Source organism: Mus pahari, chromosome 6 (assembly GCF_900095145.1).
Source record: "Mus pahari chromosome 6, PAHARI_EIJ_v1.1, whole genome shotgun sequence".
NCBI classification, from domain to species: domain Eukaryota; kingdom Metazoa; phylum Chordata; class Mammalia; order Rodentia; family Muridae; genus Mus; species Mus pahari.
In genome coordinates this window covers 68,191,838-68,205,487 of record NC_034595.1, presented here as the reverse complement: position 1 = coordinate 68,205,487, position 13,650 = coordinate 68,191,838, and the positions used below count along the sequence as shown (strand labels likewise).

The 13,650-nt window shown below is 41.0% G+C and overlaps 1 protein-coding gene across 1 annotated transcript in view; it reads right to left on the bottom strand.

The window, feature by feature from the left end:
* Positions 1-13,650, bottom strand: part of Eif2b3 (eukaryotic translation initiation factor 2B subunit gamma) — a 72,102-nt gene that overhangs the window by 32,279 nt on the left and 26,173 nt on the right. Inside the window, exons 4-5 of the mRNA XM_021201200.2 lie at positions 12,019-12,178; positions 3,425-3,536 (exon numbers count right to left, since the gene is read on the bottom strand). Of these exons, the coding sequence (XP_021056859.1) occupies positions 3,425-3,536; positions 12,019-12,178 (272 nt within the window). The remainder of the gene's footprint in view (positions 1-3,424; positions 3,537-12,018; positions 12,179-13,650) is intronic.

Genomic DNA, 13,650 nt, shown 5'->3' with positions numbered 1-13,650 from the left:
TGGGGGTGGGGAAGGAAGCTTGTTACGAAGCCCAATGACCCGAGTTAGAATCCTAGAATTTAAATGGTAAAAGGAGAGAGAATTCACTCCCAAAAGTTGTCCTCTGACTGACTTCTACATGCATGTTATGGCAAGTGTGCACAACACAATACAAAAATTAGTAACTATTCCTTATATATTATATGGAAAAAAGAACACTCAAGGCTGCACGAGTAGATATGCAAGAATAAGTAAGGCTATGGGAGGGAGCTAGACTAAATGAAGAAGGGAGAGATGGAAAGGAGGGAGGAGGATGAGGATGGACACTAGCGTAAGGTAGGCGCAGAGAAGAGAGACGAAAGGAACAGAAGAGGAGAGGATGGAGAAGAGGAGCGAAGGAAGATAATCCTGGGTGAGGACTAACCAGACATTAATCACCATGTACTGAAAAATGGTAGTGAAGGTTTTCTGTTTTGTTTTGTTTTTTGAGACAGGGTTTCTCTGTGTAGCCCTGGCTTCCTGGAACTCACTCTAGACCAGGATGGCCTTGAACTCAGAGATCCTCTTGCCTTTGTTTCCTGGGTGCTTCGATTAAAGGTATATACCTCCACTAACCAGCTATTTGTTTATTTTTAATTTAAAAATATAAACCTACAAGGACAAAGACCAGGACTACACATCTTGGAAGCTGGACCACAGAGGACGGGTGGTAACAGATTCAGTATATCCAAGAAAACACTCTTAAAGAGAAAGCTAAGAACAGCTGATTGTACAACTGCTGAAGACTCAACACGATCAAATTGGCAATATGATGAACCCCACAGGCAGATGTTGGAAGACTACCCTTGTGCTCACCAGTTCATGTAGTCACGTCTGAAGACATGAAAGTTCTCATACCCAAGTTTCCTTACAGAATTGAAAAAAAAATAAGGAAAAATAAGAGCAAAATTCCAGTGCTATTGATTATAGCTTTTTCTTTCTCCTTCTTCTTTTTGTTGTTGCTGAGACAAGGTTACATTATGTAGCCCTGGCTATTCTGAAACTCCATGTACACCAGGTTGGCCTTGAATTCATCCACCTGCCTCTGCCTCCGGGGTGCTGGGTTTAAAGGTGCTACCACAACTGGCAAATTTTGACTTAAAAAGATGTCCTTGTATGTTACCTATCCTAATCATAAAATGAGAGAAGTATTTTGGAATTGGGACTGGTTATGTATCAATAGGGATACTCCTAATTTAGATAAGAATTTCAAGACTTTCCACATATGAAACAATCAAATTTTAAACCATTTTTTTCCTGCTAACTTTAGTCCTCAAAATAGATTTGGCCATGTTTTTTGCAGTCTTGACAAATGTCCTTGTTTCTCCAGATACAATTGCCTAAACTTTCCAAGATGAACTTGTGAACATTTATTTCATTTAAAAAGATATCTTTAAAAGCTTGTTTTTAAATGTTTATTACCCTTCCAGGAAAAAAACAAAAAAACCACCCTTGACCCCTTGACTAGAATTTAAAAGTGAACCACATAACATTGTGGGAAGAGCATCATGATTTTCTTATTAAATATTTGGCACAAATACCTTATACTTTTGAACTATTAAAAACACATGCTTGTCAGAAATAAAATGGAGATTCTCTAAAGAATAACTAAACTCACATTCAGCTGCATAAACTTAAACTTAGAGAAACTGATTTTCTATTTTATTTTATTTTAATTTTACTTTTTTGGCTTTTTTGAGACAGGGCTTCTCTGTGTAGCTCTGGCTGTCCTGGAATTCACTCTGTAGACCAGGCTGGCCTCAAACTCAGAAATCCACCTGCCTCTGTCTCCCGAGTGCTGGGATTAAAGGCATGCACCACCATGCCTAGCTCCTGATTTTCTTTTGCATTCTGGATTTACACCTTTTAAAAATCCCTTTATTGTTGTCTTAATGAATTTTGAGGGATCAGTTTCCATATAGTATCTTTCTATTCATCCTGGAGCTCACTAAGTATTTGAATAGATAGCTCTACCTGCCTGCCTCTGTGTCTCAAGTGCTGGGATTAAGGCGTTTGACAGGGTGCCTGGGGAAAGATGGCATTCTTTATGGTCCAGATGACTGTCCAGCTGTTCTTCACACAGCATGCCATGCCAAGAGGGGAACAAGAGGCTGTGAGAGTGACAGAGGCAGAATTTACATAAAGGGTGGGTGAGAAAGAGGCTCAGTGGGTAAGGTGCCTGCGAGCAAGCCTGACCACCTGAGTTCAGGCTGTAGAACCCACACAAAGGCAGAAGGAGAAAACCAACTCAGCACACTGCCCTCTGCCCTCCACAGACACGCCACGGCATTCATGCCACAGCACACGCATCGTACCCACACAAATACACATGCTCACAAAATAATAATAAAACAAAAATTATATTTAAAATAAAGGATTATAATAAAGATAACATATCCTATCACTAGATTTTGGCCCCTGAACCCGTTTGCTTTTCCATTTAAGAAGAAAAAAAAATTAACCCAACAAAAGAAACCAGCCACCATGTGCAAGCACCGAGAGGAGGAAAAAACAAGATACAAAACAAAGATAAGGAAAACAAGAGGCGTTTGTTGGGAAATTCTGGTCTGTAAGGAGATGGAGGGGCTGGAGAGAGCTCAATGGCTAGGAATAATTGCTGCTTTTGCAGAGGACCCAGGTTCTATTCCTAGCACTCACATAGTGGCTCACAACCATTGGTAACCCTGCTTCTAGGAGATCTGATGTCGCCTTCTAGTCTTTATGGGCACTGCATGTACACAGTGCCCAGACAAGCATGCAGGAAAAACGCCCGTACTCATAAAAAAATAAAAATGAGTAAATGTCAAGATAAATAAAGTAGTATATAGAATAAACCCATTACTAGGATGTGATGTGATTACGGAGTTCTGTATACTTTAAGTCAACCACAAACACATAAGTATATAGGATTTTACTTATAGAAGATATGTAAATTATGCAAATTAAGGGATAAACAAAGTAGAATTGTCATTCTATGGGTAGGGAGAGAATATGGAATTGTGTTTAGTGAGAGAAGAGTTCATATTCCCCAGATGCAAACCTCCCGGTGCTTTGTTCCTAGCAAGGTGGTCACACTACCACCACAGATGACTAGGGTACGCGCTTTCTAGCACATCTTTAAAAGGAGGCTCTCTAGTGCAGTCAGAAGGTCACACTGCTCTCCCCACAGACACTCTGCTCTACTTCAACGCAGGACTTGGCTCTACCTTGGTAAGAAAAGACACAAGGAATGCTAAGTGCATGTCGTGAAGGGAAGCCGGGACCCTGTCTCAGGGGATAGCATTCACATACTTTTCTCCATTTCACACACTATAATCTAGTTTCCATTCCTACTTTCCCATGGTGGGTGGTTTTATTTGGTTTCAAGAAAGGGAGAGCTGCCAAGAAGTCAATCCCTAGGGCTTACTTCTGCAGGATGGATCCCTTAATGACCAGCTCTTCATCCAAGTCTGCTTCATTAGCCATAAAGAGCAGCCTTTTTCCTGTGCTGTCCACTCCAATGAAGTCACGCTGCTCCACTGAATCATATAAAAGAAAGAAAATCAAATCAAGCCATTTGTCCTGCTTGCATGTCTAATCAGGGACAGGGTAGCTACTTAGAGTGCTCTTAGAATCAAGTAGGCCTGTGATAGGAGAGTCATGATGAGCACCATGTCACATACACAAAAATTACAGCACAAAGGTCAAATACGCTTATATTGCTCTGAAGGCTATCATTAGGTAAACTGGTAAACTTTGAATAAAGTAATAGACTAAAGTACTGTAGCAGTGCAATGTCTGGTTTTAAGGGACTGTTTTCTAGGGGAGGGGTGGTTCACACATACTCACTTAAAAGCAGAGTGCACTCAGTCACAACTTGATTTCAAGTTGTTCCCAAATAATACAGTTTTATATGAGAGAGAGCACAAATGTTAAAAACTGGAAAATCTAGATAAAGGATATATAAGTTCTTTGCACTATTCTGGCAAACTGCTGTATTTTAAACCACTTCATAAACATGACATCATTTCAAAAACAAAAAGTTAAGAGGTAGGCATGATGACACATGCCTCTAATACCGGTATCTGAGAGGCTAAGACCAAAAAAACTTAAAAGACTTCAAAGTCAAGGTCAGCCTAAGAAATTAAAGAGGTTGGGGTATTCGGTGGTAGAACATTTGTCTAGCACGTATGGGAACTTCAGTTTGAGAGACAACAGCGAAGGGAGGTCTAAAAGTGGGACAGTCAAGATAAAAAGTCCAGTTAAAAAAGCAGATGACGGGGACTGGTGAGATGGCTCAGCAGGTAAGAGCACCTGACTGTTCTTCCAAAGGTCCTGAGTTCAAATCCCAGCAACCACATGGTGGCTCACAACCATCCGTAACAAGATCTGGCGCCCTCTTCTGGAGTGTCTGAAGACAGCTATAGTGTACTGGACGTTGTACATCGTGGTGCGCACTAGGCTCCGCACCACGATGTACAACGTCCACAAGCAGAAAAAAAAAAATTTAAAAAAAAAATAAAAAAAAAAAAAGCAGATGACTTATCTGTCTACTACATCTCACAGAAAGTACAGCAAGGAATTCTCTCTTTCCAAATAATCTAGGTCATAATAAGCTATATGTCTGTTCACTGTGAAAGTAGGAATACTATTATTTAAGATTATCTGTAGTCGGGCTGGAGAGATGGCTCAGCGGTTAAGAGCACTGACTGCTCTTCTGAAGGTCTTGAGTTCAAATCCCAGCAACCACATTGTGGCTCACAACCATCTGTAATGAGATCTGGCGCCCTCTTCTGGAGTGTCTGAAGACAGCTACAGTGTACTTACATATAATAAATACATTAAAAAAATATGTTAAAAGATTACCCGTAGTCAATCAGATTAACTAACTACATATCCGCTATGAAATTATTTATATGATATAGTGCATTTCTCCCACCCCCATCAGAATATAAATACCTCAAAGGTCAATTTATTATTGCTTTCTATTTCCTATAACATCTAGCACATTGTTGAAAACTTAATATGTGCTTCTTGGTTGGAGAGTCATGTGCTTGGTGCATAAACATGAGGATCTGAGTTTGATCCATAGCAATCTTGTGAAAATGGTGTGCACTCGTGACCCCAGAGCTGGAGAAGTAGAAAAGGAGGATCTCTGGGGCTTGCTGGCCAGCTCCTCAAGCCGAATCACAGAGCTGCAGGCTCAACAACAGATTCTGTCTAAAACACAAGGTGGAGTGATTGTGGAAGAGGTCTAACATTGATCTCTGGCCACCAAATGCAGGTGCACAAACACAGGAACACAGATAACGCACGCATGCACATATATCACAAATATTCACATTCGCATCTATACAGTGTGTGTTTCTTTTCTTTTCTTTTTGTCTTTCGGTGTTTTTTGTTTGTTTGTTTGTTGTTTTTTTTTTCTCTGTGTAATCCTAACTCTCCTGGAACTTGTTCTATAGACCAATCAGGCTAGTCTCGAACTCAGAGATTCACCTGACTCTGCCTCTGAGCACTGGGATCAAAGGTGTGCACCACTACCACCTGGTCAGTGTATATATCTAAAGACACAGAAGAAACATAGTATAACAATTAAGAACTGGGCTTCTAAAGTTAGTCCATGAGGTATGAATCTCATACATAAATATCTTTATACATATATTAATTAACCCTTCTAATCTTCAGTTAAATAGGACTAGCAGTCATTAATACATAAGTTTGTTATGATTAAATGAGTTAATATATGTAAAGAATTTATAATAGTATTATCGACCAAGCTATTAAAATATTTAGGTTGCCATAGACACACCTTTAATGCCAGCACTTTGGAGGTAGAGGCAGGTAGATCTCTGTGAGTTCGAGGCCAGCCTGGTCTAGAATAAATTCTAGGATAGCCAGAGCTACACAGTGAGACCCTGTCTTGAAAAAAAAACAAAACCAAAAAACAAAACCAAACAAACAAAAATTTAAGTTAAAAAATGAAGGGCTGGAGAGAGAGCTCAGTGGTTAAGAGCACTGACTGTTCTTCCAGAGGTCCTGAGCAACCACATGGTGGCTAACAACCGTCTGTAATGGAATTGGATGCCCTCTTCTGGTGTGTCTGAAGATAGCTGCAGTGTACTCATAAAAAAAAAAAATTCTTGGGGCTGGTGAGATGGCTCAGTGGGTAAGAGCACCCGACTGTTCTTCCGAAGGTCTGGAGTTCAAATCCCAGCAACCACATGGTAGCTCATAAACATCCGTAACAAGATCTGACACCTTCTTCTGGAGTGTCTGAAGACAGCTACAGTGTACTTACATATAATAAATAAATAAATCTTTAAAAAAAAATTCTTTTGAAAAAAATGAAACAAATTCTTGCTCTTGTGCTCAATGGATCAAGTGCTTTTATGCAAGCTCGAGGACCTGAGTTTGGATCAATCCTCAGTATCCACATAAAAGCTGGGGGAGGTAGCATGTGCGTCTCTAACCCCTACACTGGGTGTGGAGGCAAAGACAAAGAGATCCCAGTCTAGCTGAAATAGCAGGTTCAGGTTCAGTGAGAGATCATGCTTAAAGGGGGGATGGGCAGGGGAAGACACATGATGTTAACTTCTGGTCTTTACACATGTACATGTGTGCAAGTAAACTGACATATACATACATGTCTTAATATATAACTGAGGCTGGACTTGAACTCATGACTGTCTTGTCTCATCCTCTGGAGAGATGGGATTACAGCTGCATACTACCATATCTGGTATGCTTCACTGTTGGCTGTAGCTGTTTGTATATCTACAACAAAGTGTTAATTGTATAACATTTAGCTCTGGTGGTTGAAGCATTTAAGACCATCAATCGCATGGTAGCTGGCCATCTCATCATATACAGTGTTTGAATCTGAATGGGGGAAAAATTATACAGTTCTTTCCAAAAATCAAAATTAGTGAAATCCATAGAAAAAGCAAATATGGTCAATTTGAAGCTAAATTCTGAAGAGAACTCCAAATGGCACACACAGCTCTGAAATATATCAATTCATTATTACATGACAATTTGTGACTGTCTAATTATGAGCTATCAACTTAACAGAGAAATAGAAAGATGGTGTTTCTGGATTTAACTTAGATTGTTAACATATCAGTTCTTAGGCTCACAAAAACCTTGAATCACTTGAATGTCCTGAGAACAATAATTTCTAGCCAGGCAATTTTTGGCTCTGTTACCACATGCCCTTCCTTCTCTGGCCCTCCTCCCTGTATTGTTTCTTTATTGTTACCATAGTAACTGGAAACTCTAACTAAAGATTATAGGCTCTTGGAGAGGCTTCTCTTCTGTCTTGCTTTATTGAAGTGAATTCCACTTGGGAGCAGAACATGTAACCAGAATGGCTACCCATGACACAAGACTGCACAAACAAGGCCGAGAAAGCAAATAAAACTGTGAACTTTCATTTCTCAAAAATTATGTCACATTCAAATATTCCTACTTGATTTTTACTTCTCTGATTGACTTTTCTATCTTTTCTACAGTTTTTACTCACTCCAAGAATAAAACTGCACTCCCCCTCTATAAAGAGTTATACTTGGAGTTCAAAATTCTTGCTCATTTTATGAAGTCAGCATGACCCTGATGCCAACCAGACAAAGATAGGATAAATATTTACTCATTATGCAAACACAAACAAGCTATACAAATTTAGAACAAATCAAAATTATATGAGCAGGAGCAATGGCACAGACAAGTAATGCCTGTATGGAGAGAGAGGGTAGGGGTCTACAGCAACTTCAAGGCCAGCCCTACCTACACAGTAAGTTCCTGGGCAGCCAGCAAAGCACACTAACCCTGTCCCAAACAACAACAGAAAAACCCAAGCTAGGCAGTGGTGGTGCATGCCTTTAATTCCAGCACTCGGGAGGCAGAGGCAGGCAGATTTCTGAGTTCAAGGCCAGCTACACAGAGAAATCCTGTCTCGAGAAAAACAAAAAAGCAAAACAAAACAACAGAAAACCCTACTTAAAAACCAGATTAGTCAGGTCTAGTGGTGCACACCTTTGATCCCAGCACTTGGGAGGCAGAGGCAGGTGGATTACTGTGAGTTTGAGGCTAGCCTGGTTTACAGAGTGAGTTCCAGTACAGCCGTGGCAGACTGTTCAAGATGGCTTCTTTGTGTAACCCTGGCTGTCCTGGAACTCTCTCTAGACCAGGCTGGCCTCGAACTCAAGCGATCCCCTTGACTTTGCCTCTCCAATGCCAAGATTAAAGGCATGAGCCACCACTGCAAGGCAGTAGCTAGCTCTGAATAAAGGAGGATAGCGGACGTTAATGGCTGCAGAGACCTTGTAGTTTCTGTTTCCACTCTGACAGAAGCTGCTGTTTGCCAACAAGTCCCGGTCGGGCTCCTGGACGATGAGCTAAATCATGGAGAAGCCCAGCTGAGCACCCAGATAACTTTCTCAGTTCTGGGACGGCTGCTGGCCTCCGAGTTAAGAATGACAGCTGTGGTCACAGCAGCGCCACAGCCTCTTCCAGAATATTAGAACCAGGCACCTGGAAGCCTGAACAGGCCGTTAGAGAAGATGAGGGCTCCCATGGCACAATGGAGAGAGAGCACATGGGCTTTGAATCTACAGACAATGGCAGATGATACTGATATGAAGCAAGGCTTGAGGCTCCTTAGGAAAGGAAAACACCAAGCAGGGCTAAGTCTGAAGAACACAGCAAGAGGTGGGGGCCAAGAGCAGAGACTATCAGCAAGAAAGGTAAAGTAGGGAACAATGCAAAGCAAGGCAGGCGGATCTCTGCCTCATTAATTAACTAACTAACTAATTGAAGCAAAGTAGAAATTAAGCAAAAGAGTAAAAGCCTTGGAAGGAGGTAAAGCAGAAGTAAAGAAGAGAGGTGGAACCACCAGAAACACTGAGACCACAGGCATGAAAGCAGCCACGGAGTCCCTCTCTGTCCCAAAGCTCAACAGAGACATCTGAATAAGGCTGGATGGAGCTGAGGAAATGGTTCAGAAGTGAAGGGCACTGGCTGCTCTTGAAGAGGACCCTGGTTCTAGTCTCATCATCCACATGGAGGCTAACAACTTGTAACTCTAGTCCCAAGGGACCTAAAGCTGTCCTCTGCTCTCTTTGCAAGGGACCAAGCATGCACATAATGTACAGACATACATACACACAGGCAAAACCTATGTGGACTAGTCCATAGCATCAGGTCAAGCAGTGATGTTCATGAGGAAAAGACTTTTCAGGGCTGGGCATGGTGGTGTATCCTTGTAATCCTTCCACCTGGGAGGCCAAGGCAGAATTCCTTGAGTTTAAGGCCACAGCCCATACTATATATAACAATACCCCAAACGCAGAATACCCAGATCAACCCGATGACAAAAAAAAAAAAAAAGATTCAGAAAACACAAGAAGCTGGGCATAGTCTTTCAAAAAGAACTAAACCAACAACAACAACAACAAAACACAAACAAAAGACAAGAGCTTTGAAAGGTAACATTAAAATCCTGGGATATGAGACGTCAGGTCAGTTTACTGCAGGCACTAGACACCAATAATCCAAATAAGGGATTTCAAAGAGTTTGTTTTTGTTTTCTCTCTCTCTCTCTCTCTCTCTCTCTCTCTCTCTCCTTTTTTTTTTTCACACAAGGTCTCTTTACCTAGCCCTGGCTGTCCTGGGACTCTCTCGAGACCAGCTGGCCTGGAACTCAGAGATCTGGCTGCCTCTGTCTCCTGAGTGCATGGGCCATACAACACCTGACACAATAATAATTTTTTAAAACTTGAGAGAGACAGAGACAAAGACAGAAACTCAAAAATGAAGAACTGGTTAGCTGGGCGGTGGTGGCACCTGCCTTTATTCCCAACACTGAAGAGGCAGAGGCAGGTGGATTTCTGAGAGTTCCAGGACAGTCTGATCTACAAAGGGTATATAGAAAAACCCTGTGTGTGTATGTGTATGTGTGTGTGTGTGTGTGTGTGTGTGTGTGTGTGTGTGTGAGAGAGAGAGAGAGAGAGAGAGACAGAGAGAGAGAGAGAGAGAGAGAGAGAGAGAGAGAGAGAGANACATGATGTGATAGATAGATAGATAGATAGATAGATAGATAGATAGATAGATGATAATAAATGTGTGTGTGTGTGTGTGTGTGTGTGTGTGTGAGGCCCAGAGAGAGAGAGAGAGAGAGAGAGAGAGAGAGAGAGAGAGAGAGAGAGAGAGAGAGAGAGAGAGACAGACCGCTGCCTAAGATGATTTAGATGGCTGTGGACAGTGGGGTTTTTTATTCCTTTTGGAGATACTGAAAATATCCAATTCACGACCAATAAGAATATTTAAGTCTGCCAGGCAGTGGTGGCGCAAGCCTTTAATCCCAACACTTGGGAGGCAGATTTCCGAGTTCGAGGTCAGCCTGGTCTACATAGTGAGTTCCAGGGCAGCCAGGGCTACAGAGAAACCCTGTCTCGAAAAAAAACAAACCAAACCAACCAAACAAACAAAAAAACCAACCAAACAAACAAAAAAAAACCAAGAAAGAAAGAAAGAAAGAAAGAAAGAAAGAAGAGAAGAGAAGAGAAGAGAAGAGAAGAGAAGAGAAGAGAAGAGAAGAGAAGAGAAGAGAAGAGAAGAGAAGAGAAAAAGAAGAATAGGTAGATAGGTATGTCTATGTGGCAAGGGTTTGTTATATTTCCTGACTTGAGATGTGCCAAAAAGACTTTGGGACAATTTAATAAATTGAGTCTAGGGGCTGATTCTTAGCAGCATAAAAAGCAAAACAAAACAAACAAAGACCCTGCATGCCTTTAATCTCAGCACTTGGGAGGCACAGGTAGGTGGATCTCTGTAAGAGGACAGCCTGTTCTACATAGAGTTCCAGGCCAGCCAGGGCTATATAGTGAGACTGTCTCAATAAAAAAAGAAGGTAATTTGAATTGAAGCATTACCTAATATGCTAAAATGTAGTTAGAGTACATTCACACAATTGGGGTTGTAATGAAAACAAGGAAAACAGTAGCAATAAAACAAGTCAGTATTTAGGAAAAGAAGAGCAGGAAAGAAAAATGTGCAAGACTCGGTGGTGAACACTACATACAATCATAGTAATGTAATCATTAAATATCTAGTTAGTAATGAGATTCCGACAACCACACTAGGAAGCTGTATGGGGTTTGAGCAGAGGGCACGGTAACAGGAGCTACACCTTTAAGTTCCTGAGTATTTGATTAATAGTTAATTCCTAAGTGAAGAAACAACAGCCTGCTACATGGACACACTGAGCTAAATGCCATAAACATTAGCTACAAGTGTTAAAAATGGCTGTCATAGGAGGAGGAGGAGGAGGAGGAGGAGGAGGAGGAGGAGGAGGAGGAGGAGGAGGAAGAGGAGGAGGAGGACTGTTCTTTATTCTACCACACTTTGGATAATTACATAACTTCTTGAATTAAAAAGTTCTGATAAAGAGGAAAACTAAATCTAAAAAGAAAGTAAGGGTAAGGTTGTACTTAGTGGTGGAGTATATGCATTGTGACCAAGGGCCCAGCACCATATTAAAACTACAGATTGGCTGGAGTAATGGCTCAGCAGTTCTGTGAGTCTGAGGACATCCTGGTCTGCATATCAGGGTCTAGAACACACAAAGGCTATGTAGCAAGACAGGCAGAACTATATATACCAACTTATATATAGGGATGAGTACCACAGGTTTGGTATGCATGGATGTGCATGTATGCTTGGATCCACGTGCCCTAGGGCCGATTTCTGACAGATATTGAGAAACAGATGTCAAATATTCAATTATCTGAGACTTAAATAGAATGCAAATAGTTTTGAACTCTCTTTTTCATATATAAAAGAATACAACAATTTAATTAATAGCTATAAACACTTAAGCATCAGAGGCTGTCTTGATTTCATGTAGTAAACTCCTAGCACAGTATCTACAGTACATGGCAGGTTCCCGATAAATGTTTCTCATATGAAAGGATGAATGACAATAATAATTATTATCAAATCAACAAATTTTAATTACCTTACCTGTTTTTTTTTTCCCCTTCTGACCTGGAACGGGTTCTATGCTCTCTTGTCCTTTCCTCATTAGCATGGCAAGTGTTGCATCATAAGCTCTGAACAGGTCCACAACCTCATGTAAAGCAACATCCGTTATCAGATCGCAGCTCAGGACCAGCACATCAGTCTGTCAAATGAAGACAGAAAAGTAAATACCTCAGACACACATAGACACAGAAACGGTCAACATAAAAGACACGCACATCATAACTTAAAAATATACAAACCATACAGTGTTTTCAAATCTCATTTGAACAGAAAGCAAAACAAAACAAAACAAAAACATAAAATAAAATAAAATAAAATAAATAGGGTTGTCCTAATGGAATTGTGCTAGGGCAGGGTATGAAATCTCTGCTGCCCCCTTGTGAACCTTAATGGGCAGTCCTGAGACATTTCTGACACCAGATCTTTAAGGAAAGTTTGGAAATCCATCACACTATTTCTATGACTTTGGAAAAAATTCTTTATAAAACAATCAGGGGCAGGAAAGACGGCTCAAGAGTTAATTTGGTTACCAGTACTCCCATGGCTGCATTGCAGAGAATCCGATACCTCTGCTGACCTTAACAGACGCCAGGCATTCCTGTGTCGCGCACACACACACACACACACACACACACACACACACCACTCACATACATAAAATAAAAATAAATCTAAATTAAAAAAAAACAAAAATATTTCGCTAAAGTATTAAGTAATAATATAATGTCTCATTCTTTGGTAATTCACATTCTAGGTAATAAACAATTAAAATTTGAAGCATATACGAAGTATTTAAGCCGGGCGTGGTGGCCCACGCCTTTAATCCCAGCACTTGGGAGGCAGAGGCAGGCGGATGGATTTCTGAGTTCAAGGCCAGCCTGGTCTACAGAGAGTTCCAGGACAGCCAGGGCTATACAGAGAAACCCTGTCTCAAAAAAAAACCAAAAACGGGGGCTGGTGAGATGGCTCAGTGGGTAAGAGCACCCGACTGCTCTTCCAAATGGTACAGAGTTCAAATCCCAGCAACCACATGGTGGCTCACAACCATCCTTAACGAGATCTGACTCCCTCTTCTGGGGTGTCTGAGGACAGCTACAGTGTAGTTACATATAATAAAAAACAAAAACAAAACCAAAAACAAACAAACAAAAAAAACCCAAAAAAACAAAGTATTTAATCTTATAGCAATAAACAGTATTGTTGCTATTTTTATGGATAAGAAGAGTGAGGCCTATTCTTGCAATCAGTGAGTAGTATACATTCAGCATTTAATAACTGATAAATGAGGTTCTGGGGATGTAGTTTGGTGGCATTACAAGTACTTAGCGTGTAAAATTCTATATTTAATCTCTACCTCCAAATTAAACAAGAAATGATGACTGAATAAATCACTCAAGAGCCTCTCCCTTGAAGTTCCCGCACTGTAAGAGAATCAAATGCACAAACACAAGTGAAGAAAGATGAGGCAGAAGTGCAGGAAATTGGCCTGTGTGCCCTCAGAGGCTGGGGAGCAGAGGTAAGGACAAAGGCTGGGGTGGCTGGTTGCCGCTGTTGGGAAGGAGTCTCAACAGATCTGAACATCCCACCTGCTCCCAAGACCTACTGTCTTCT